This window comes from Camelus dromedarius, chromosome 24 (assembly GCF_036321535.1).
Source record: "Camelus dromedarius isolate mCamDro1 chromosome 24, mCamDro1.pat, whole genome shotgun sequence".
NCBI lineage: Eukaryota > Metazoa > Chordata > Mammalia > Artiodactyla > Camelidae > Camelus > Camelus dromedarius.
Genome location: NC_087459.1, coordinates 20,666,974 through 20,694,024, shown reverse-complemented (window position 1 = coordinate 20,694,024; position 27,051 = coordinate 20,666,974). Strand labels below are relative to the sequence as shown.

Below are 27,051 nucleotides of genomic sequence, written 5' to 3'. Positions count from 1 at the left end.
CAACTTTCCTTTTCTGTTGTAGGAAGGGGCTGAGCTAAATTGTCTCTGGGGAGAGCAGCTGGGTGTAGGATTTGGTCTGCCTCTGGAGAGAGGCTGCGATCAGACTCTTATAATGGGCGCCAGGCTGGTGACAAACAACCTCAGAGGTGCACCAACCCCTGAACGCACCATCGAGGGTGGCTGGCAAAGGATGCTCTCAGACTGGTGGCAGGATAAGGGCCCGATGATGGAGGAGTTGGTCCACTCTAATAAAAATAGCATTTTTATAAAGTCTCTATTGGTCTGTTTGTCAAAAGGGGATGACTTCAAGCTGATGGGGAGGGCTAGGAATAGAAACTGGCTGACAGGGAAGAAGCCAGGCGTGCAGGCTGCAGGACAGACAATGTTTCGTTTTCAGAAGGAAAGGAAGGGATTGGGAGCGTCTCTCCCGGCCCCTAAAGTAGCCTCTGTCCCCTCCAAATGCAGGTTCTTAAGAACAGAACAGCAGCCCACAAATTCCCTGATCTCTCAGCCCCCTGCTTGCTCCTTCCAACCTACAGCCCACCACTGTGCTTTGCTCTAAAACACAGATCTCCGTGGCTTCCCTCATTAAAAACCTGCCACGGCTGGTGAGTAAGGTGATGGAGGCAATTTGAGGAGCAAGGTGGCAGAATCCGCTAAAACAAGACAAAACAAAACCCCGCATAGCTTCAGTCTACTCAGACCCAGCCATTTCACTCCTTGGAATCTACCAGAAAGACACACAGGTGCCCGAGGAGGAATGTATAAAATGCTAATGCTCTCCATCTGGAAGATGGCTGAATAACCCACACAGTCTGTCCATAACATAACGTAACAAGTTTTTAAAAAACTGGGTTTGTTTGTAACACCAAGGATGCATCTCCAAGATACGGTTCAGGGACGACAGGCAAATTACAACTTACAAGGCACGTACCACACATTCATTGTGATACCATTTTGTTAAAATACATACTCTCCAAAAATACTACATCTATTTTATGGATACACTCGGGTAAGCAGATACACAGAGAAAGGTCTGGAAGAATGCGTGCCAAGCTCGTGACAATAGTTACTCCAGGGAGGGGAAGACTGGGATTAGGGAGGGGTGGGAATTGGCACAAGGGATTGTAGCCTTCTCTAGAAGGTTAAAAATAATTCTCTTAAGGAAGCCGCTTTCATGTATTATTTGTATAACTAAGGACCTCCCACCACACTGCCACCCCTTCCCCCTAATTCAGCCACACACTCTCCACCCTCGGGACTTCCGTCTTTGCTGTCCTTGTGCCCAAGGCTCTCACCTCCTTTGTCTCTGCCCACCTCAGTGAGGCCTGCCTGAGGACCCATATGACATCACAGCCCTCCCAGCAACCCCACCTCCTTCTCTGCTTTATTTTTTCCTCTGACACCTTCTAGCTTTTACTTACTCTAACCACTAGGACATAAGTGCCAAAAGGCTGTGGATTTGTGTCTGTTTTGTTCACCTTGGAACCTATAGGACCCAGGGCCATGCCTGGCACACAGCAGGTACTTGATGAATATTTGCTGAGCAGATGCGGATGCATGAACAAGCAAAGTTTTCTCCATCCGGCCCCAGCCCATATCACCGACTTCCTGACCCCTGTTTTCTCCCAGTATATAACATTCTTTGCTTCTATCACAATGAACTACTTGCTGGTCCCTCATGCGCCTGTGTATGTGTCTACACCTGTTCTTTTTATCTGCCTTGCCCTAACCCAACCCTCCTCTCCATTATTCAAGCTTCAATGCCATTTCCTCCTTGAAACGTCAGTCAATCCGCCTTCTGCTCCCTACCCTATTGGCAAGTAAAAGGTTTTCTCTTCTGGATTCCTAAACTTTTTCCATTGTTACAGAGTTAATTAACTGGTAACATGAATAGAATTGATTACTCTATGCTGGCCAGATATGGTTTACACGTATCATCTCATTAAATCATTGCAACATCTGAAAAAGTGTAATGTTCTCCATTTTACAGTTATGGAAACTGAGGCACAGAGTCACCAGCAAAATAGTGACAGAGCTGGAACGAACAGAGCTTTACTGGACTCCAGAGTGTGTGCTTATACTCTTAAGTATCAGGTCCCTCCACCAAGTCGTGAGGTCTGTGATGGCCAGGGTGGAGGCATCTGCCGAGTCACCAAAGAAACAAGCCAACCAACCAGGGATCTTGGAGCTCTGAATTGGGGACCGGACCATGGTGCCACAGAAGGTGGGCGCTTGGCCTCTCCGGCCTCAGACACAAGCCAGTCCTCACCAGCACCACCAGAAGAGCCACCATGGGACCACATGGCCCAAGGAAAGGAACAGAGCATCAACCACACGAGCTGCAGCATCAGGCAGACTAAGATGAAGTCTTGGTTCCTCTACTTCCCAGCTATGTGACTCTGGGCCTTCTGCTCACTTATAAAATGTGCAGCTGGACACCGGACATTGCTTGCCCCATGGATATCAGGTCATGGCACTGAGGCTTTTGGTGGTCATGTCCAAACAGGGTGACCCCACCACTGCCTAGGAGCAGACACCTGACCCACGCAGGCCAACAATCCTGGGGGATTTGGACTAGCAGGCTCAGGGAAGATCTGGCTGCTCTCTGGAAAGGGGGAAAGTGAACTCAGAGTTGCCGATGGGACTATTTTCTGCCAGGTGAACTGAGAAACAGAGAAAGCTAGTTTGTACCAAGTGAGAAGGACACAGACGCTGACAGACGTAAAGAGCCAAAGAGAGGGGATTTTCTGGGACCCTAGAGGGCCCCAGACACTGGTTCACCACTCTCGACACCATCTTTGTCATTGTGCCAGCCAGATGCATCCCTTCCCTTGGCTTGTGGGAGGCACCCACTCAGAGCCCTGTAATGAAGTAACATCGTCCCTGTTTTGCTAAAGCTAGATTGAGTTTATTTTTCTAAACTGAGTCCTAAGTAGTACAAACATTTGCCTTGCAGACTTGTTACAAGAAACAGTAATATATGAAAAACACTTACCTCAGTGCCTGGCCCGTAAATAACACCCAATACGTGGTTGCTAATATTATTATTATAATCAAGCCACAAGGACACACTATTACAGGAACTGGACAAATTAATCATCTTGCCCAGTCATCTAAATTACTCTTCCCCTGAAGGGTGGCATGCCATGGGGTTCTGTCCTTGGTCCTATCCCAGGCCATAATTTTATCAATGGCTGGATCTGGCTGTTAAAGCCTGTTTATTAAGTCTGCAGATGACATTCAGATGGGAAGCACATGGAATCAACTAGAGGACGGAATCTGGGTTCAAAGATCAATTTCTGCAGGCTAGCGATGGTGCAAGAACAGCTTGATAAAACGCATCACAGCCGGGGTAAAGGTCCTACACGAGGAGAGGCACTGGAAAAGTCTGCTTGGGAAAAGTTCATGAGACAAAGGCAGGGCTTTTAGCTAATGTGTTCAGGGAGAGCTAACAGAGTGATGTGGCTGCCAAAATCTACCACCACCACGGCACACACAATGAGCGAGATGGAAATCTTGTCAGGAGCTGAGAGAAGAAGTGAACTAACATGTTTCAGCACCTACTGTGTGCCAGGCCCCATGTTAAAAACTTGACACACTGTTTCAACTGATACTCTCATTAACCTGTGAGGCAGGGATTATAATCACTATTCCCATTTGACAGGTGAGGAAGCTGAGGCTTAGAGAAGTGAAGGGACTTGATCAGTGTGGTTGAGAGCACGGTAAGCATTTGAACCCAGTTCTTACTAGAAAGTACACGCCATCCCCATAGTGTACACTGATCTGTTCATAGTTGGAATATTCAGTTTGGTTCTGATATGGTGTATTTTTAGAGAAAGATGAACTTGTCCCAATGAAGGTGATCAGGAAGGTGAAAACTCTAACAAGAAGTCACCTTGAGACTGAATCAAGAGCAAGTACACACATCAGCCTCTTCTACCCAATGACATAAAAATGACAACAGTTAAAATTTGTAAGAGATGGGAAGGGGAGGAGAGGGGGCTACTAGCAGATTTAAAATGTTGAGAAATCCCTGAGAAATGGATGGCAGACAGAACTGGATTAGTGAAAAGAAGCACAGGCCAAATCAGAAGCGAGGAAGGACTGCTGTGATAGGGGAAGGTGGTCTTGGGCTGCTCTAAACATGGAGGCAACACATTCTCCAGTGGGAGGAGGGGGGTGAGGTCAAAGATCAAAGAGGCTAATTGAAAACGCCTAAGGGGACACCAGGAAGTGGCCCTTCAATCCACTCAGCTTGTAGCAGCTGTGGCTATGGGTCTCTGGGACAGAAAGACAGGGCATATCCATAAGGCAAAGGAAGATCTTGTGCTCAGAATACAAACTATTTGCATCACACTTCCTGTAGCAATTTCCACTCCTCTGCCTGCAATCACTGGCAGCAAATCAGAGTTAAAAAGAAACAGCATCCACAGAGAAGGAAACGGGAGCTCACATCCCATAGAAGGGCACATATTCACAAATCACCAGACAATCCAGGAAAACTCACACCGGGAAAGAGAGTGGCCAACTCAACAGAACTAACAACCAAAGAAACAGAGATAACAACGCAAGCAGAAGCAGAGACATCAAACATATATTTAATATTCTCAGAGGGATAAGAGAGGACATTGACTCCACTGAACAAGAACAACCCATTACGGAAAATAATTAGAAATCACAAGTACAACATTTAATCATCAAAATTTAAAAAATCAAAAAGAGGCTGGAGGAATAACTCTCCCAGACTTCAGACAATACTATAGAGCTACAGTCATCAAGACAGCATGGTATTGGTACCAAAACAGACATATAGACCAATGGAACAGAATAGAGAGCCCAGAAATGAACCCACAAACTTTTGGTCAACTCATCTTTGACAAAGGAGGCAAGAATATACATTGGAATAAAGACAGTCTCTTCAGAAAATGGTGTTGGGAAAACTGGACAGCAGCATGTAAAACAATGAAGCTAGAACACTCCCTTACACCATATACAAAAATCAACTCAAAATGGATTAAAGACTTAAACATAAGACAAGATACAATAAACCTCCTAGAGGAAAACATAGGCAAAACATTATCTGACATACATTTAAAAAATTTTCTCCTAGAAGAAATAAAAGCAAGAATAAACAAATGGGACCTAATGAAACTTACAAGCTTCTGCACAGCAAAGGAAACCAGAAATAAAACAAGAAGAAAACTTACGGAATGGGAGAAAATTTTTGCAAGTGAAACCGACAAAGGCTTGATCTCCAGAATATATAAGCAGCTCATATGACTCAATAAGAAAAAAATAAACAACCCAATCCAAAAATGGGCAGAAGACCTAAACAAGCAATTCTCCAAGGAAGACATACAAATGATCAAAAAGCACCTGAAAAAATGCTCAATATCACTAATTATCAGATAAATGCAAATCAAAACTACAATGAGGTATCACCTCACACCAGTCAGAATGGCCGTCATTCAAAAATCCACAAATGACAAATGCTGGAGAGGCTGTGGAGAAAGGGGAACCCTCCTACACTGCTGGTGGGAATGCAGTTTGGTGCAGCCACTATGGAAAACAGTGTGGAGATTCCTCAAAAGACTAGGAATAGACTTACCATATGACCCAGGAATCCCACTCCTGGGCTTGTATCCAGAAGGAAATCTTCAGGATGACACCTGCACCCCAATGTTCATAGCAGCACTATTTACAATAGCCAAAACATGGAAACAGCCTAAATGTCCATCAACAGGTGACTGAATAAAGAAGATGTGGTATATTTATACAATGGAATACTACTCAGCCATAAAAACCGACAACATAATGCCATTTGCAGCAACATGGATGCTCCTGGAGAATGTCATTCTAAGTGAAGTAAGCCAGAAAGAGAAAGAAAAATACCATATGAGATCGCTCATATGTGGAATCTAAAAAACAAAAACAAAAACAAACAAACAAAAACAAAGTGTAAATAAAGGACAGAAATAGACTCACAGACAGAGAATACAGACTTGTGGTTACCAGGGGGGTGGAGGGTGGGAAGGGATAGACTGGGATTTCAAAATTGTAGAATAGACTACACTGTATAGCACAGGGAAGTATACACAAAATGTTATGATAACTCACAGAGAAAAAAATGTGACAATGAGTGTGTATATGTCCATGAATAACTGAAAAATTGTGCTGAACACTGGAATTTGACACAACATTGTAAAATGATTATAAATCAATAAAAAGTGTTAAAAAAATTTAAAAAATCAAAAGACAATGAAAACTAGAATAGATACAGATATAGAAAAAAATTATTGAGCTGGAAGATCAGGCAAAAATATTTCCCCCAAACACAGGAATAAGGACAAAGAGTACTGGCAAACATATCATAGGTTGTTAAAAATCCACTATTAGCAAGGTGTTAGAGAGTCTGGCATTCTCAGATATTTTTAGTAGGCGTATAAATTATTAGGTTTTTCTTATGAGGCTATTTCTAGATTTCTTGTCATGTGAGCCAAACAAATCCCTATTGTGAAGCCAAGGGTCAGCAAATTATACCCCACAGGCCAAATCTGACCCACTGCCTATTTTTGTCAATAAAGTTTTGTGGGAACACAGCCACCCTCATTAATTAACATATTGACTATGGCCATTTTCAATGACAGAGTTGAGTCATTGTGACAAAGACAGCATGGCCTTTTACAGAAAAAGTTTGCTGATCCCTGGTTTGGGCCATTGCTAGTTGGGTTTCCTATCAATTACAGCCCAGTGCACTCCAACTGAAACAATGACTAGAATTGTAAAAACAGGAAAAAGTTCAGAAAGAAGAAAATCCAACTGATAACAAGGTTATTCCTAGAAAGGGGAATTAGGTTGGGGTATGCTGGAAGAGGAATTTTTATTTAATGCACAAACTTGAAATTTTAAAAACAATGACAATTAACTCAAATGAGTTTGCGATTTAATTTTTCTAATAAAAGCACAACTGAAGGTTTAGACCACCATGTTTAAGAATGAACTACTGATACATTTAAAAACATGGATGAATCTCACAGACATGATTAACAAAAAACCAAAAGGCAAGAAGAGTGCTGACTCTGTGAATCATTTATATGAAGTTCAAATACAGGCAAAACTAATTTATGCTGGTAGAGTCAAGATCGTGGTTGCCCTCGGCGCTAACAGTAGTCTGTATTTTGATGTGGGTCATGCCAAGACAGGAGTATTACTAGATGAAAATTCATAAAGCTGAACACCAAAGACTGTCCACTCTGTGGATGTAAGTTATACCTCAATAAATAAAAAAGAGTAATGGAAGGTAGACAATTTTTAATTGTCCCTTAGCGTGATCTTAATCTTGAAATATATATATTTGCATAGAGAAAAGCTAGAAGGAAACAAAAAGACAAGTGATAGTGATTAGCTAGGGGGTAAGATAATGCCTAATTGCTGTAGCTTTCTGCATTTTCTACTTCTCTATAATCAGTATGCATTCGTTTTAGACTCAGAAAGAGATTAAAATGTATAATGCAGGCCCCACAGAGGTAAAACGCCTGCAGATGTGAACTACACCAACCCTGCCTCCCCCAGCAACCCCAGCTGATGGAACATGGAGTGAACAGGCCCCAGCGGTGGGACTTGAATAGCATACACTTAAAGGGCACGTAATTACAGGTGTGGTTCTAAGTACTTCATGTGTGTTATTTAATCTCACAACAGCCCCAAGAGGTGTCACTACGCTGTCAGCTCCATTCTGCAGACAGAAAACAGAAGCCCAGAGAGGTTATGTAAAGTGCCAAAGACCACACAGCGAATGAAGAGGTAGAACCAGGATATAAATCCAAGCAATCCAACCTGGACCGCTTCCCTGCCCTTGACCGCTCCTGCCAATCCTGCTCTCATGTGCCAAACCGTCTCCCAGGGCATCAACAAAGCACGAGTGGCCCGATGAAATTTTTTGGAAGGAGTTTAGGCTTCTACATTAAACGAAAGAAAGGGCATCAAAGTGGTCATCCTGGGAAAAGAAACTGAGAGCTTTGTTGAATTTCCTACACTTATTTCACAATTTTTGTTTTGAAATACACAGTGGGTGGGGACAGGGAGGGGCACATAATCTCTACAGTGGCCTCTAATGGGATGCAGCCATCACTCACAGGGCTTAGCTGGGGGAGGTGAGTGTTGGACCATCTCAGCTCATCAGGCGAGGAAACTGAGGCTCCCACTTATCCAGCAGTCACTGCGCCTGCCTCCCATTCACCTGCCCTGCCCTGTGGTCCCAGGAGTCTGGGGTCCTCCTGTCTAGCTCTAAACCAGCAGCAGGGTCCAGAGGAAGGAGAGGGAAAGTGGCCAGTATGAGAGCCAGGGGTGTCCTGAGTGGGGCTGGGTTTCCTGTGTTTATCTCCCTAACCTCACTGAGCCCTCAGACACCTGAGGAGGAAGGACAGATATCGCCCATTTTATAGATAAAGAAACCGAATCTGAGAATGGTTAAAACACATGCCTAAGCTCCCCCAACTGCCTCCAAAAGCAACCCACGCTCTCGCCACTTCACCACAGTGCACAGAACGTGCAGTATCAGCTGGGCCCTGCACTTGCTGTCTTAACTGGGGTTCGGGGCCTCACTGCTCTGAGCCAGCATTCCTCACGTGCGAGATGAGGATGCTTGCCTCACTGGGTGTGGTGGGCGCGGACATGAAAGCCATGTTTAACAATGGCGCTATTTGTCTGCTTTACCAGCTTGGTCAGGTGCTGGTCAGCGGCGGTGCTTTGCCGGCCCGCTAGCCTCTCCCGCGTCTTCTGGTAACTAGATTCTGATGGTCCTTTGGGAAAAGATCCCTTCCTTACTGTGTGCTTAATGGCGGTGGGGATGGGACCTCTCTTTTGCTGAAACTTCTTAGAGAAGTATAATAAAAACAGCAAAAAGCAGGAAAAGAGGAAGAAGCCCCTGTCACTCACTTACTACACATCAGGCATCGTTTGGAGCACCTGTGAGGTAGGCGCCACTATTAACCCCATTCTACATATGAAGAAACTGAGGCTCAGAGGCAGAGGAGCATTGGGTAAGCGATGAGTCAGGGTGCGACCCCAGGCGTCTGGCTCCAGTGCCTGTGCTTTCCCCTCACACGCTCTCTAGCCTCTAACCACTGGAGCTGCCAGTGGCCAGTTTACATGGAGAAGGACCAGCCGCTGGAGAATGGCCATGCTGCGGAAGGAGGCAGAGTCAGAAGAACTGAGTCTGAGCACCTAGATCCAGCCATGCCTGATGTGGTCTACCCCTGAACTGTACAGCTCAAGCGAGACAACACATTCCCTTTGTTTGCTGAGGCTGATTTGAGGAAGGCTTCTGTCATTTGAACAGAGACTAAGAGACATGGCTTGTGGGCCCTAATGAAGCTGAAGTCATAGGACCACTGGCTCTTACCAGACCTGGAGCAATCAAAGGGGAAACAGAGGCCCAGAATGGGGAGAGTGGGTGTGCCTAAGGTCAGCCGAGGTGACTTAGGGCTGGAGCCCAGGTGGCCTGGCATTCTCACGCCCTTCACCCTGCTCCTTCAGAGGTGTCCCCCAGCTGACCAACAGCTCACACGGGCCCATTTTCACCCAGGACACACACCTTTCATAAGTAATTTGCAGGAACCTCCTTCCCTTAGATAGCATCATTCTCTTTTTAAATTGTATTCTGTGTTCTATAAAGTGATTTCGGTGGGAGCAGGGGAGAGGTAAAGACAGACTCTGGGCAATTTCATGCCCAAGATCTGAGGATATAGGAAACTCTGATGATGCTCTGTTGAAGGGCACATGGCTTATCCAAAACCGACTCGGGAAGAGGCGGCTGTCAACATTATCTCCTTCTGGTCACAAACTGCAGCTCTCTGATGGGTTTTTTCCTCGAGTTTAATCTTGTGCTGGAAGCCAAGCTGATACCAGGAAGGTTTTAGACATGTCAATCTCCTTCCTGGCATTTTATCAGAAATTGATTCTCTTTGCTTTTCGAAGCTCGAGTCTTGGCCTGGCCATTGTTAAATGTGGGTTACGGGCGCCGTGTCTGGGTACGTGTCTCCTGCAGCTCCCAGCCTGATTGCAGGTGTCTGGTGATTCAAGGGCAAGGTAATTCTCGCAGGAGGGATTACGTGATGTTCCATTGCACCGAAAAGGTGAGGAACAATGGCCCAACCCTCAGCCTGCCTTTTCTTAGCAAGAGTTCTCTTCTACTTCTGCCTTTAAAAGGATTAGCTTTTTTTAAAAAAAGGCCATTTTGCCCTAAATATAATACTAATTATAATACCGATGCTAAATTATAATACCCAGCATTTATTGAGCTCCTGGTAAATGCTGGGCACCGTTCTAAGCACTTTGCACGCATCAGCTCACTGTATCCTTACCCCAACGCTATGCTGCATCCCTTCTTTTTAGAAGAGGACGTCAGGTCACAGACAGGAACGGTAACCTGCCTGAGTGATGGTGCTAGCCTGGGAATCTGGGCTGTTTGATTCCAGGGGTCACAGGTTCAACTACTTGGCTATGCTGCTTGTAATCCTGCCATGTGACTTATGTTGTTCATGTCACCGGGGCCCCCACTGTCCACGCTCTCAAAGCTACAGAGACCAAGACTCAAAGAAGCAGAAAGACGGACAACGATCCCTTCACCACGGGGAATGCATTTGGCAGTTGGAGGTTAAAATGAATTTAGCTCCTCTCTGCCCAGCAATGAGAACTAAAAGGCTTCATTTCGGGAAAAGTGCAGATTTGGAGTGTCAGCTGTCCTATCGGGCAGACTCTTGTAATGCAGCGCCATCAGCTGACAGGGTCTTTTTTTTCTCTCCCTTCCTTTTTAAAAAAAAAAATTTTTTTTTTAACAGTTTGAACAAAGAGGTTGAGCTCTGTAAATATGGAAGGGGCGGCTCCTGATTCCCCCAGGAGACAAGTTGCAAGAACACTGAGAAGTGAAGAGAGGAAAGGGAAGGGTCTGCTGTTTGCACGCTAGTGGGGTCTGAAATTCACAGGAGTCAACTTGCAATTGGCCGAGACAGGTGCTCGGAGCTGAGGGCCTGTGAGAGATGGTGTGCAGAAATCGAGGTGCTGGGCAGGACCCCAAGTCCTTCTCAGGACAATGCCCTGCTCCTACTCCCTTCAGGAAAAATGGACTAGGAAACTGCAACACAGAGCACAGCATGAGTGCCTCAGCCAAGGGCAGCCACGCTTGAACCAGGCCCGAATTCTCCAAGATGTCCTGGAACAAAAAAACTCTTCCCCTTTCATCCACTGTTAAAAGACAAATTAGAAACAATTCTAAAAAGCACATACCCTTTGATCCATTCATTGTACTTCTAAGAATTTAACCTTCGGCTATTCCTGCACACGGGCGCAGAGATGCCTGCTCTGGGATATCCTTTCAAGCACTCTTGTAGCAGCAAAAGATTATTAACAGCCTAGATGAGTCATTAACTGGGAACTAGTCATATATTTACGGACAGGTCCACAATCCTTTATATGTAATTTTTCAGTAGCAAAACCAGATCTGAACTGACATAAAATTTAAAGTCTTTATTTACCCCCACTTAGTATGAATATTCGTATTTTCCTGCAGATATGTCTGTATATTTGACTGCAGCATGCTAACCCAGGCCATAATGGGATGGTATGACTTTCAAAAGAAAAAAAAAAAATGAAACATGTTTGGCCCCAAAGCTCTCAAAGAAAGGACTGTGGTTTTGTGCATTCACAATGGAGGACTAGGCAGCTATCAAAAAGAATGAATGAGATTTGTACATATGTCCTGCTATAGAATGTTCTCCAAGACATGTTGCTAGGTAAAAAAAAAAAAAAAAATCCAGAACACAACAATGTGTATTGCCTGCTACAATTGTGTTGGGGGGGGGGGGCGGGTAGAGGGGAGAGGTAGGGACAGAGAAGGATAGATTGGAATATTTCTAGAAGGACACACAAGACATTGATTACAGCAGTTCTCTCTTGGGAGGGCAACTGGAGAGCTAAGAGCACTGTAACCCCCTAAATGCCTTTTAGTATTGATCAGCCAGGTTGATCAGACTCTGTCTCTGGACTCTGGACTCAGAGAGGGAGCAGCTGGCAGAGAGGAGCATCAAGACAACAACGAGGTGCGGGGGCCAGAGGAGGGCGGAAGTGTGTGCAAAGCAGCACACAGACAGGGTTGTCCAGAGACCCCCCTCCATCCCAAGAGGCACCCTGGATCCTGGCCTCCCTTATTTGCTGTGTTCCCCTGAGATCCCAGTCTCCTCTTTTACTTGGAAAAGATGAAAGCAGTCTCTAATCCTCGCACTGCAAGGCTCTGCATAACAGCAGGAATGGTTCGTGTGTGCATGTGTGTGTGCATGTGTGTGCACGCTTTTGCGTGCATGCAATGGGAAGGCTTAACGCTTTCTAGGTGGTTAAGTTAAAAGGCTTTTGTAGCCCTTTACAGTGTGAGCTCAGCAGAGGAGAGTGCTGTCAAGAGCATTTTCCTGAATCTCCAATCAGCTGCAAAAGAAGGCAGTCCATTATCACAGAGGCCTGGCAGAGTGGTTTACCGTGGGGGCCCCAGAGCTGGCCTGCCAGGGGCACACTTGCCTGGGGGCACACAGACAGGAGACCAGAAGGCCGGAATCAGCCTAAAGTCCAGCTGGAGCAAGGGAGACCCCTTCAGTACTAAGTGCAATTGTGCTGCCTTTTCCATCCAAGGGCATGACTGTCTCTGTTAAATTCTAGACACTTTAAGTAATGATTACAAGTATGTAACAACTAACATTTATGGAATGTTTACTCTGGCTCAGGCACTTTATTACTGCCTTTATTCTGTGTACCAAGTCTCCAAGGTGGGAATTATCACACGAGGTGAGAGGGGTCAAGAGACTCTTCCAAGGTCACGTGGCAAGGATTTGAGGCAGAAGCACATGGTGGGCATGAATTCAGAGTCACCGGGGACCTCCGTGGCTCTGCGTAGTAGTAGAAGGACAGGTCCCCAGTGCCGTATCTGTGAGCGCCACAGTGCTGGGGGGAAGGGGGTAAGTGATGAATAAAGATTTCTTCCTCTTCTGTGGTTTCTTTTTTTTTTTTTCTTAAACACTATATGATAAATCTACTTTCTAATGATTCTTGAGTAAACTACAATGACCACAATTTCAAAATCATTCATAATTCATGACCAAGGGCCATAAACACTATATAATCTCCACAGGCAGGAGCCGTGAATCTTTGCTAGAGAAGAAGCAGAGAATATTTTTACTGGCAATACCAAAAGTATCTACTGACCAACCATCAAAAATACATTTTGCAGAAATGACTGTAACCTTCCAAAGCCTCAGTTAAAGCCGCCTCTTCCACGAAGTCTTCTCTCCCTCCTCTGGCACCCACTGGGGCTTTGTCTGGGTCTTCTCTATAATGGCTGTCATTCGCTTCTATGATTTGTGCCTGTTTGTGTCTGTTAGAGGGCCTGAGAATCAAAGCATCCTTGGGGTTGGGCAGGCAGGCAGTGCATGCGGAAACACCTGGGTGAGAACCATTAATACGTGTCAAGAGCTGGTTCGCATCCCTGACTGCACATTAGAACCACTTGGGGGGATTAAAACATTCTGATGCCTGGGTCACACCCCCAGAGATTCTGATTTAACCAGTTTGGAAAGAGACTCGGGTGATTCTAACGTGCGGCAACATCTGTGAATCGCTGACATCAAGCACTCAGCACAGGGCTGGCACCATGTGGTCGCTGAAACCTGCTCGCTGTCCAGTCGGTTGTAGGGGACAGGAAGGGCCCCATCGAAAGGGGGAGCATCCTCAACAAAAGCCATTGCCCACTCTTGTCTTATAGGAATAAGGACTCTGTGTTGTCATTCTCCATTTTTCTGAAGAAGCCAGAAGTCTGCATTTTTATGTGAAACCTCCCAATTTTTTAATGTGTCCACCTAATTAAAAAACAATTGTAATAGGGTCTGGGCCAAACAAAACACATCTTTGGGCTGAATGTGGCCTGGCAAGCTCATTGAGAAAGCATCCCATCCTCCGTTTGCCGTGCTGGCCCATAACCACGCAGAGAGGTACCTGATCCCCACCCAGGATGGAAACTGCACATTCACCTGCCAATGTGTGAGCTGGCCCATACTCCCTACCACCGAAGAAACGTGACACATGTCCCTGTCTGCTTGTTCAACAGGCTTGTCTTTTCCTTGCCTTTCATGGGGACAAAGCTTCATCTCTACCTGGTATCCTGTGTAAGGCACAGAGTGTCAGAAAGTGCAGATTTCACAGACAACGGAGTGGGGAGGGAGGCGGAAAGAGGAGGTGGGTGGGAAAGGCATGTTATAATATATCAAGATGAGCATCCTGGCAGCTTGCTATTAGTTTCTTTCTCTTGTTTTTCTACCCAAACAAAAGCCTTGTTAAGAGAGTCAGCATTCCTTTTGCAGAGGGCCTGAAACTATTTTAAACATTGTTCAGGGTTAAACCTGGATGTTGTGATAAACAACCCCGCTCTCCATTTTCCCTCACTTCAAGCGTTTTTCAGAAGAGTGATCTGAAATGCTCTGGGGCGACAGGCATGATGGGAGTAGCTGGGGAAGGGCAATTAGAGGAGTCCTGTTGCCAAGGAGAGAGAGGAGGGGAGGGGGAAGTATCTCAACTAGTTATCCGCCACCCTGTGTCATCCTTTCCCAGCTAATTTCTTAATGCGGATGAACGGGATGCCATTATTCTGTGACGAAGATCTCAGTTAGGGTGAAACAATTAATTACTGGGCTGGGGGGCAGAGTCCCCACTCTTGGTGACTTAACAGAGGGAGACCAGATGCCTGAGAGCGAATCTGTGCTCACTTTCGTTCTTGGAGCCACCCCCAGGTTTCTGGACGGACTTTGTGGAGACAGGCACACCTGCTCCTGCCCCCAGAAAAATGCCCCCCACAGAAAGGAGTAGGGAAAACCCAGCCTAGTTCAGCTTCTCAAGTGCCCACTGAGGCTGACGTTGAAGAGTTTTCAGGAGCATCCAAGTTCCTAAGTTATCCCCTAGCCCTCATATGGGATAGACTGATTAAATAAGAAGAGAAGCCATACTGGTTGTTCTGGCTCCAGCTGAGAAAGGAGGCAACAGGAGAGAGGATGAAAGCTACAGCAAAGCACATGTGACCCAGTGCGGTCCAACCCTGACCTGCCTCCTCAGAGCTGGCTGTGGGTGAGGCCAACACAGCGGAAGCAGAGGCACGAGAGATGCAAAGAGAAGGATCAAGTCTTATGGCCACTTTGGGGCCCTTCGTGCCAGCTGAGCCTGAGAAATTCCTTTTGTCTTTGGAATCAGGTCACTTTACGACCAAGAGTGTTAGGACCTAAGTGACGATGAGCTTCAGGATGGGTCAATATTTATGACAAGCCACGTGCCTTCACAGCCCTCCACCCATGTGCCACTAAGTAAGACTCACATGTAAACTCCCAGGAGCTTGGGACCTGATCAGATGTCCCTTTGGTAATTTATGGGTCCCAGCCACCACTTCCCACCTCAGACTCAGTGAGGTTTTTTTTTTTTTTTTTTTTTTTTGCTTGCATTTTTACTGAAATATCTTTTTTTTAACTTTTTTAATTGAGTTACAGTCATTTTACAATGTTGTGTCGAATTTCAGACTCAGTGATCTTGCCGCTTTCCTGATTCCTGTCTCTCTGACTTTGACCATGCTGCTTACTTGGCCTGGAAAACTACTCACCCCTCTAGGGTTGGCCTGCACATCAGCTGTACTGCAAAGCCTTTCTTGATACCCCTGGCAGAGGTAGGTGACCCCTTTTCTGTACTGAAATTCCACTCTGGGTCCTTCTCTCACTGTACTGTAATGATCTCATTATGCATCCCTTCCAGTTGTGCTGGGCACACGCTGGGTCAAGGACTGTCTCTCTTCCAGCCCTTAGGTCCAGCCTTGGTGTGGGAAACAGTGGAGGTGGGCTTAGTGCAGCACGTCTCAAGAAAAGCCATGGTATTTTGTAGCTCTTCCCATTAAGAGGTGATGTCTGTTTCCCCACCCCTTGAATCTGAGTTGATCTTGCAATTTGCTTTAAAGAATAGAAAGTGGCAGAAGGGACACTGCCAGTTCTGAGTCCAGGGCTCAAGGGGTCCTGAGTCTTCCACTCTCATACCCTTGAACCCCTGAAACTCTATGTGAGCAAAACTGGCTGGCTTGTGGAGGATGGGAGAACATTGGAGAACTTAAGCATCCTAATGGATGCTCAGTCAGCCCCTCAGTGACACAGCTGTAAACAGCAGATGCAGAAGTGAGCCCAGCTGAGGTCAGCAGAGCCTGGCCCCATCAACAGAGCCCAAATGGCTGACCCGCAGAATCATGAACTAAATGCATGTTTGTTTTAAGTCACTAAAATCTGGGTGACTTGTTACAGAGCAAAGCTAACTGATACAGTCAGTAAGAGATTATTACCACAAGTGACACTGGATTAATAACTCTAGTCACCAAGTATCATTGGGTCGGGGATTCAAGCTTGGGACTCAGAGAAAAAAGAATAGGAGATCCAGGAATACTTAATCACCAGTCTGCTCCCCCTGGGTCCCTTCAAATAGAGTTGTCCCCCACCAGCCCTCACTAGTGACATATTTACCTCCTTTTTCTCCCGTGAGCAGGACCGGCTTCTCTCAGCCTTCCGCAGAGTCTGACCTGCAGCAGTTCAAAAGCAGAACCAGAGATTAAGGCTGTTTTAAAACAGCTCATTTATCGCTGCAAAAGCTTTTTATTTGCAAACCAAATAGACGGGACCAATCATAATCGAATGATTTTAAGAAAATGTAGCTTATTATGATAATGGGAAAATGGCAGACTCTTGAAATAGACCGACGGCAATGAAATGGTAATTCACACACTCACGTTATTTGACTATAATGAACAAAGCCTCCGCTCTTTAATCTGGAACATTATCTGCACTCTGCAAGGGCCGACAGACTGTAGTTTTCCCAGTCGAATTACATTTTTATTAAATTGTTTGGAATTATATAAAATGCCTTCCACTGTGCGCATACACATAACCTTTGATGAGTGTGTGCCAATCCGCTGCACCAAACCCCCAAACTCACCACATAGGTGCTGGCGCAGATGTGAATTAGCAGTAATCACCCGCGTTTCACATAATGGGCAATTTCAGAGAGAACTGTTGCTTTTTTCGGGAAACTAGAAGAGTAACATTTGAAGGTATGCATACATTCCACAGATTGACATCAGAATGTTTAAATAAGCTGTTCCAAATGTAGTTTTCACAAATTTGATGGAAGTGTCCATTATACGAGGGTTTCTTGATGGAAAAATTAATGGATCGCCTTGGTTTTAAAACATAAAATGGGAGTATCACTGCACGTTGTCAGTGCCTCCCAAATTGTCCAACTTCACTCTGGTGTAGCTATTTGTGAGAATTCCACAACCACAGCTGGTGGGAACAAAACGGCTCGGTGACGGCTTATTGAGAGGGAAGAGATGGGGACCAAGTCTCAGAGGAAAGATGTTGGTCTTCAGATGTGGTCACTTCCAGGGGGCCTACATGTGAGCGGAGTGCAGAGAGGGGCTCACAGCTCGTGATAAAGCTCAGCTCAAGGGACGATGCTCTTTCCAAAAAAGTGAGAATAAGGGAAAGAGCAAAGGTCCAAAGATGAACCTCTGGCACTGGCCAAACTTTGGGGCCAATATACAAGAGGATGTAGAAAAGCATCAGCTATTTACAGGAGACTCTGGGTGATCTAGTATCATGGTACAGTATACATCTTTTGGGTTATCTGCTCAGCTCATAATAACACCCTAGATGGCTCCCTTTTCTCTTTTTTTGCTCCCCATCCCCAGGGTGGGGCCCCCTGTCAGTCATGACTGTACATACCCTGAACTTTGTATGCTGCACTGAGGCTGGGCCCTTGACCCAGTTGCTGCCAATCAGAGCCCCAGCCTCTAAAATTTGAAATTCACTCTAAGAGAGAGAGAGGAGAGAGGGCCAGAGCAGGGCTCTCCCTATGTGTGAGCTTTGACACTGTGAGCAGCCACCAGCCACTGGCCTTGGGGACAGACTAACAGAGAATGCCAGGACAGAATGAACTGATCTAAAACCAACTGCATGCTTCCTTTTGCATTCCATAGGCACCCACTTCAATTTTGTTCTGTGTGTATGTTTGCTTGCTTGCTCTTTTTTTTTTCCCCTTAAGACAGAAGAATTTAGAGTTTAAAGCTGAAAAAGAGCCCAGGAAAAGATAGCACTGTGATGCGGGATGTTGACAGTGTGGGAAGTTGTATATCTGTGGACAGGGGGTATAATGAGAACTCCCTGCACTTCCCAGTCAATTTCGCTAGAACCTAAATCTCTTCTCAAAAATAAAGTTTATTAATTATTAAAAAACAGCCCAGGATTTAGGGATCAGGTGATCTGGGTTGTTGTGTCAATTTTACCCTGACACCCTGATCCCTGAGGCTCTGAGGCATGAGCGAGGGTGACCGGCTCCCCCAGATTGTCCACACCTGCTCTGGCCATCAGTTGAGGGACTCAGAGCTGGCCCTGTGGCCGACCAGAGATGACGATGTACCAGGTAGAAGGCCATGCGATGCAGAGCCAGGAGCTGGGAGATGGGCCTGGAGCTGAAAGGGGACAGAGCCAAGCCAGGCCCAGAGCAAGGGTAGGGAGTTGGAGGGAAACAGAGCTAGTGCAGGGGTGAACACGGCAGACCCTGGAGTCTAGCTGAGGCCCTTCCCGTGCTGGTCAGACACAGGCCTGGGGATCCTGTCCAACAGACAGCTGATCAGGTATAAGATTTCAGATAAGTCACAGGATCCAACAGGTTCTCTCTGGGCTATATTTTCTTCCTGATTTTTTTAAAAATGAGAATTAGACTGAATCACCTTTGGACTCATTTTCCATCTCTAAAGTTCTGTTATACCAATACAGAACAGTAAAAAAAAAAAATTAAGGTGGGCCATGAGAAAAATATTAATACAAAGAACACAGAGCTTAACCACTGAAATTTGAAAGCAAATCTCTCTACTAGAGTTAATTAGAAGCTTCTTTATTCATTAAATTGGAAAACAATTTGCTTATTTTTCAATGAAGATAATTCACTCAATGATGCACATTTGTTATCTAATGCCTCTGTCCTCACACCGCTGAACCCCCCTCTCCATCAGGTAGCTCAATGTGGAGACGGTTCCTTCTTCCCAAGGACAGACAGAACCAGATCACACCGCGTCTGTCTACTGCACTGAGCTCCTCGGAGTAGTTTCCTACCTATATCTCATTTGATTTTCACAACAACTCGGGGAGGGGGAAGAAGGTGACATTAATATCAATATACGCTGCTTGCAAAATTAAGGGGGTGTTCCTTTGCAAGGTGACCTTCCAGCTTCAGCCAAGAAACAATAAATAAGGCCAAATGTAAATGCTCCGTGTGCACCTCACTTTATAAAACAGATGTGTGCCTGGGGAGAAGAAAAAAAAAAGTGACTGCATTGAATTTCTGTAAATATAATACCATTCTCCCACTGATGGTTTCAGAGAGATTTTATCTGCACTTAGGATTAATTTTCAATGGTTAGAAGATTCTGACACTTCAGTTTTACTTCGCTCTCAATGCAGATAATAATATTCATCACTACCATTTAGAGGGAACTTGCATCTTCCTTGGATGTTAGCTTATGAAGTCATCAGGCAAGGGAATATCAGCGTCAAAATTACCCTTGAAAAAGAGCCCTAAACCTCCTGTAAAGTACCATCTCCAGGACACAGCTTTTTACATCCACGGATGTAGACTGACATGCCTGTGTAATATCTGGTGCATATGGGACTACATGGTACCTGATAAAATACATATGCAAGATATAATTTGATGGTATTTCTAATTGAACCATTGATATTTTAATTATTCCCTCTATTTTTCCTCTTGGGGTAAGAGGTGAGTGTTTGGAGTCAGGGCAAGAACCAGGCACTGAGTTCATGAAAGTTAAATGCGTCGTTGATACAGGTCCACCGTACTGAACACCTGCTGTGGGCCAGGTTCCACTCACAGGCTTCATCTCCTGCAGCCTCACAATCACTCCTTTAGATCAGGGGTCAATACACTTTTACTGTAAAGGGCCAGAGAGTAAATGTTCTTTTTTTTTTTAATTTATAGGCCATAAGGTCATGAGGCTCTAAGGTCTCTGGTCCAACCACTCAACTCTGCCAGTGGACTGTGAAAGCAGCCACGGACAGTGTGTAAGCAAATGGGTGTGGCTGTGTTCCAATAAAACTTTATTCACGGCAGGGAAATTTCCTCAGTGGCACTCAGTGGCCACTCAGTATTGCTCAGTGCAGAGTGTGTGCTTAGCATGCACGAGGTCCTGGGTTCAATCCCTAGTCCTCCCATTAAAAATAATAATAATAATAGTAATAATAAAAATAAATAAACCTAAATACCTCCCCGCCCAAAAGTGGTAAAACAAAACAAACAAACAAATTAAAATAAAAACAAAAACAAAACTTTATTCACAAAACTAGGTAGCAGGCCAGATCTGGCCCACTGGCTGTAGTTTGCTGACTCTTGCTTATGATGGACAGCACTATTCCCATTGGTACAAACCAATGAAGTGAGAAACAAACCGAGGTGAGTCACTGAGCTTTTGTTCAAGGCCACAGAAATATAGCTTGTAAGTGGTGGGGCTCAGCGTGCTCCAAATCACCATCTCTACCATCACTATATCCGTCATCGGCATCACCACCAACACCACCACCACCACCATCATCACCACCACCACCACCACAATCATCACCATCATCACCACGTAAGCTCACTGTAGCCAGGGTTTCCTGTGTGCCAGGCACTGAGCTCCAGGCTAAGTACATAATTCAACTCATTTACTCTTTACAACTACTTTATGATAGGTATTATTATAATCCTCCTTGTCGGAGGAGGGCAGTGAGACCCAAGAGGTTAGGACATTTGCCTAATATCGCACAGCTAGTGAGCAGAGGATCTTTGATTTGAATCTGGATGATTTGGCTCCAGAGCCTGCACTCCTAACCATTAGGCTACATGGCCTCTCAGTCAGATTAAAGATCTTAAGTCCAAGACGGCCAGAATGTGCTGGGGAGGGAGTTTGACTTAAGTAATTCTTTCTGTGATGCAGGTCTCTGATGTATTTTGGACTCCTAGAAAAATTAATAAGGGGATTAGAAGAAAAGGGTTCCCCAAGGTTTAAGGAAGATGGATTCCTTATTAGCCAGAACAATGCCATTAAATGCCAGATGTGGAAAAGCAGACTTGGTATTCCACACTCACTCCCGTCCACTCAGGCACAATGCTCAGCCTTGGCAGGCAGGGCTGGGCTTTGGAGAATAAAGGTGATTCAGTGGAAATCCTGTAGGCGAAGAGGGCCTGTTCAGGGACCTCTCCACCACAAAGGACTTTTGAACAAACAACTTATTTCTCCCTACCAGAGTGATGGCACTTCCACTCAGTTACTAAAATGAGCTTATTTCTTCTGCTGTCCAAATATGAGGGTTCATATTGCTCTCATTTTAGATATCTGAGTAATTTAATTTAAATGACAAATACTCCACTGAGATGCTGCTTAATCTCACCTATTGGATTGGCAAAAATCCAGAGGTTTGACAACATACTGCTGGCAAGAGCTGGGAAGCAGGCATTTTTGAGTATTGCTGGGAGAAGTACGAAATGGCAAAGGCCCCTTGGAGGAGACCTTGGCACTATCCTCAAAAAGGCTTTTGGCAGCATCCCTTTGAGCTAGCACTATCATGTCTAGGAATCTACTGCGAAGAAATACCTCCACAAACAGGAAACAAATGTATTCAGAAGGTATCCACTGCATCATAATTTGCAATTGCAAAGATTAGGAATGACCCATAAGTCTATCCGTAGGGGCTGGCTGAATAAATACGGTGGATCCACACAATGGAATGGAATACTGGAGGAAAGAATGGCAAGCTTATAAGATGACCATATATTAAAGTGAAAAACTGAAGGGGCAGAAAGTTGAAGGCGTATGCAATTTTTTTCTCTCTGAAGGAGGAAAAACAAGAATATATGCTCATATTGGTTCTACTTGTTCAAAGAACCACCTGGAAACACACGCACAAGAGTGACTTCTTCATGTACACATTTTAAAAAATGATGGAGTTGGATCTATTTCCTGTTCAAGCAACTAAAATAAACTTAAAATATTAAATGTCCAAAAGGGCTGGTTCAAGTTTTTAAAAATTATAATATAATGAGAAATGCTGTGGATTTTCCCATCCAAGGTCCAAGAGGGGTGGTCTGTTGGAGGAAGATGGAGTAGCCTCCATGGACCTTGGGACCCTGAAGTTTGCTCAAAAGAAAACACAGTATTTTTTGAGGACAAATTGCCTTCTTTTAAGAGACCAATCTGTAATGTGTGACAGATAAGAATGAAATGATGACAAAATATGGTTTCTGGAAATGGAAGCAACAGTTTCTGAGCTAAGCCACTAGGCTGGTGGTGACCTGCTTGTCTATTTTGAGGGCCAAGTTTGTTTTACTTTTTTTTTTTTTTAATGAAATGGCTAGACAAGATGAGAAAGGACAAAGAAAAAGAAAAAAGTAAAGGAAGATTGAGGCCTGTCCAGATGGGCTGTCTGGACTGCGTGGTTTCCTAGGGCTTACTGAGCATCTGTCACTGTCGGGTTCTTCCCCAGGGGACAGCTCTTGAGATTCCCTATCACATGCAACAACAAAGCCTGGAGGCTCAGAGAAACAAAGTAATTTGCCCAAGGTCACAGAGCAACAAAGAGAAAGAACTTGGATTGGCAGTCAGACAGCCTAGCTGTTAACTCAGTGTTCACTACACCCTGCTGCCTGTCTGCATGCCCTTCTTCAATTCTAGGAATGGGAGCACCCCAGCCCCACTGTCATTGCTACCCCCATCCCCACACGCCTTCAGCCCCGTCCCAGCTTCCTGAACCCTGATCCTGGCTTCCACCCACAGCCTTTGCTGAGACACACGTGGCAGAGAGAGATGGCAGGGTGGGTACAGGGCAGCCTGGGGAGTACCAGTAACGAGAAATCACTGTTTGTCTCCAGCTGCTGGTTTCCATGCGGGAATGTGGGCTCAGTTTTATAGGATTAGATTTTTCCAGAGAAGTTCAGTTTTATGAGAAAGCTACTAATTTTTAAATGTTGATAAGTAATTTAAAAAATTTTAAAGCTATGGACATGCCCAACAAAACAGGCCTCTAGTTTCCAACCTAATATATCATTAGACGGAAGACGGGAAAATCTCCTATTCCTCCCATTACTTCCTTAAAGAAATCTCATCATAACAACAGAAATCTATTAGACAAAGAGCTTGACTGTTTGGGAGCCAAGTAAACAAACATTGGCTGTACGACACACTTTCCTCTTCAAATTCCCCATGTGCACCTCCGGGCTGGTTCTGGGCCTTTAAGTTACATCCATCCTCTGAAAGCCTGAAACAATATCCCTGTCATTCTTCCTTTGCATTTTCTCTGTAACTCAAATTCCTGGGGCCCAGTTTACTGCCAAATTACCTGAGATAAACAAGTCATGCTAAGATCCTCTTTTCCTTTCCAAACCTAAACAGCAGCTGGCAGCTAGGAAGGGTTATTTATAACCTGCACACCATTACGCGCCTTTGCTTGGTTTAGAAATGCTTAGCCGCACATTCTTTGGCGGGCTTCATGATTAGATGAGAGCCTGGGGATAATGCTACACAGTGGCTAAGGGGGTAGGCTCTGGGTCAGCCTGTCAGGCTTAGCCACTCATTACCTGTTTGGGAATCCTACTAGTTCCGATTCCATTTCAGTCCATTTTAGACAGGACATGTGGAACACTTAGAGAACAGTGCCCTGCACATAGTAGGTACTTAGCAGTTAGCAGTTTCCTCCCCAAGAATAGCGGACTGTTCATGGATTGCAGCGAGCTCTGTTAACTCCGGTACCTCAACAGATCCTGAATCTGTCCCTTCCTCTCCATCCCTTTGTGAGCCCCCTCATCTGTCAATAGCCACCTGCTAGGTCTCATGTCTCTACTATTGCTGGCTTTTCCCATAGCAGCCATCTAAAAATAAGACCTTTTCACTTGCCTGCTGGACCTTCTGGCATGTTTCACTTTGTACATTTCCCTCTTCCCTCCCTCACACTGGCACCTCTGCAGCTTCTAGTCTTTCTTCTGCTCCTTGGACTCTCAATTCTTTCCTTCCACAGGTCTTTGCATGCCGGCTCCTTCTCATCAATCAGATCTCAGCTTAAAGGGACCTAGTTGCTCAGAGTGGACTAGCCTCCTAGTCCTCCCTACTCCAGTCTTCTGCAAAGGAACTATCTGATCTTTTTTGTTGATGCGGTCTGTCTCCCCCCACTAAATATCAGCTCCATGAAAGCAGAGGTTGCTGTCTGGCTTTTTTTAATCACTGAATTTCCCACACTTGGAAAAGTGCCTGGACTGGAGTAGGTATCAGCAGACATTTCTGGAATCGATGAATGAGTGAATGACCAAATTTCTGAATGGACAATGCTAGAAGGGACAGGAGGCGTGATTTAAGAACTGCTCTAAAGACTTCATCTTCTCTTACAATGTGCTCTCCTGACCCTTTCCCCCTGCTTTTTCTGGGGTGGTGACATGAAATATGACAAAGTAAGTTTAATACACCATTGGAGATAATTGGAAAATATTGATTTTTTTTCATGTGAAATAGTGAAGATAAGTAAACGCCACACATCTGTCATCTAATCAGTGGTCTACGTGACAACGTTTCCCAGGCTAAAATATACTTTGGTCTACCTCTGTAACCATCACGCAAGCTCCCAAACTCAGTCCCACGCCACAGCCCAACCCAGTCCCAACCTCCCATCCCAGCTCCCCACAGAATACAAGTGAGGACGTTGCATTTGTGAATATGTGTGTGTGTACATGTGCGTATTCAAATTGTTACCTTTTGAGTTTTTCATCCCCCCCCAAAAATGATCTGCCAAACTACCTTGGAAAACATAAGGATGGTGCATGAGTCCCGGGAATCCTAAGAGAAAAGATGCATTTCTTCCGCTGATAGTTAATTTTTACTGAGAGCCTATTAAGTGCTGGGTACCATTCCAAGGGCTTTAGATGGATGAATTCATTTGGTTCTCACAGCAGCCCTAAGGGAATGTCCTACTGTTAATCCCCATTTCACAATCTAAGAGTCTAGGCACTGAGAGATGTAGTTACTAGCTACTTCCCACTCCCTGAGATCACGTGACTGGGAAGAGGTGTCGCCAGAATTCAAACCCCTTTAGTCCGACTCCATGAGCTCTGCTCCTTCCAGTCCTCTCCAGGATAAGGAAGGCTCAGATAAGCACCCACGTGGAGAGAAGAGAGTTTAATCCTAGGCCCTGGTTTTTCACATTCCCCTCTGCAGGCTTAAAATAAAATCTCCATCTCAATGGAGGCAAGTGGCAGAACTTCCCACTGCGTAGGCTCCTTAGGAGAAAGGCTTTGTGGTGGGGTAGGGGGGCTGGACTGAAAGGGATCTGGTCCTTGGTCCTTGTTCTCCACTCCTGGGCTGCCCATCAAGGGGTCTTAACTACCCTCCCCACCACCAATGCCTCAGCCTCCACATCTGATAAATAACGTATCAGACTACATCCAAAGTCACTCACTGGCTGAATCCAGCTCCAAACTGTTAAACACACACACACACACACACACACACACACACACACACACACACACACTCTCTCTCTCTCTCTCTCTCTCTCTCTCTCTCTCTCTCTTTTTCCCCCAGCCAACAGTTAAAGCTTGGGAGATTTCCCATTTAAAGACCCTGATTTCTGGATTCTTTTGGAAAACTGAAAAATCTGGCAACACAGGGCCAGCATTCCCTGCCTGGCAATAATTGTCAGGAGCTGAGGGCAATGGTCCGCCAGATGGCGTGGTGTCCTCTGGTTCCCTGACCCCTAGCTGTCTTCCTACCACTTAGGTCAAGTCCAAGTTGCCACTTATCAGCAGGTCTGAGAGGTTTCTCCCTATGGTTAAGACGCAGGTGAAGGTTCACGTGTCCGCCTCTCCCGCAGATGTGTGAATCATCGCCACCACTACAAGGACTTACACGTGTACGTTTCACGTGCCAAGCCCTGATCTAAGGCCTTGGCAGCTATTAGGGCATTTAAGTCTCGTAACAACCCTCGGAGATGAATACATATATTACCTCTGTTTCACAGATGATAGAGAGATGGAAGAGGCCACATGCTTTAAGAAACTGGAAGACAACAGATTTCTTTATGAAATTCCCAGTTATGCAAAGTGTACTTAGGTGTTGAGAGAAACTGACGGAAAGCAGTGTAATGAAATAAACCCTGGCCACCACTGCCATTCTATTACCTGCCTGGTCCCTGCAGGTTTCTCACCTTATGACCCTGCATAGGATCCTCAGGGTTCTGAGATATATCGGGGTCCTCTAAATGGGATCCCGGACTAGATCTGTCAAGTCCTTTCCAGCTCTAATCTGTGATTTTATGTGGGTTCATAAAATGTATCTAATTAGCTTGGGATGCTTTGGAAAGGAAACACATAAATACACACATACACACACACAATGCATTGCAAGTTCACTTAGAGTTTAGAGAAGGGTCATGGTCCCTGCAGGGATCCTGTGGTTGGTGGCTAGACATCTGCGATGCTCTAACTTCCTACCAGGAGCTGCATTCACCTGTAACTTTCCTATCCCTGAAGGACATGTTAAGTCAGGGGATGTGTCCAGAGAATCCATCAGCTACGGGTAGTCAAGGTAGCTTCAGACTCCAAAGTTAGGGAGTGAGGGTGACTTCACTGGGATAGGAAATGGGGGAGCATAGGAATGCTAACTGAAAAGCAGAAGATGAACAAAATAAAAATTAAGAATGTGGGATATATAAAGGTAGCTAGGATGGAGTGTATTATTGGGACTGGATTGAATGACTGCCAAGGACAGTGTCTAGGGGTACCATACTTGTCCACCAGAAAAAGAAGAACCAGCTGAGGTCTCTGGAACTTGGACTGGAGGATTGGCTACAAGGGCCTTTTCTCTGCTTTATGGAAACCAGCCAGCAATTCACTAAGGAACAAACG

At 45.3% G+C, this 27,051-nt stretch overlaps 1 protein-coding gene across 10 annotated transcripts in view; it reads right to left on the bottom strand.

Annotated features, from left to right (window-relative positions):
* Positions 1-27,051, bottom strand: part of KATNIP (katanin interacting protein) — a 173,866-nt gene that overhangs the window by 139,914 nt on the left and 6,901 nt on the right. For 6 of the 10 annotated variants that reach the window (XM_031433005.2, XM_031433006.2, XM_010990905.3 and 3 more), the window contains exon 2: positions 16,581-16,636. The exons of 2 other annotated variants lie outside the window; for them this stretch is intronic. In XM_031433005.2, coding sequence (XP_031288865.2) covers positions 16,581-16,636 — 56 coding nt within the window. Of the gene's footprint in view, positions 1-16,580; positions 16,638-27,051 lie in introns of those variants that run through there. 2 more of the 10 variants (XM_064478544.1, XM_031433011.2) reach the window with 1 other exon arrangement.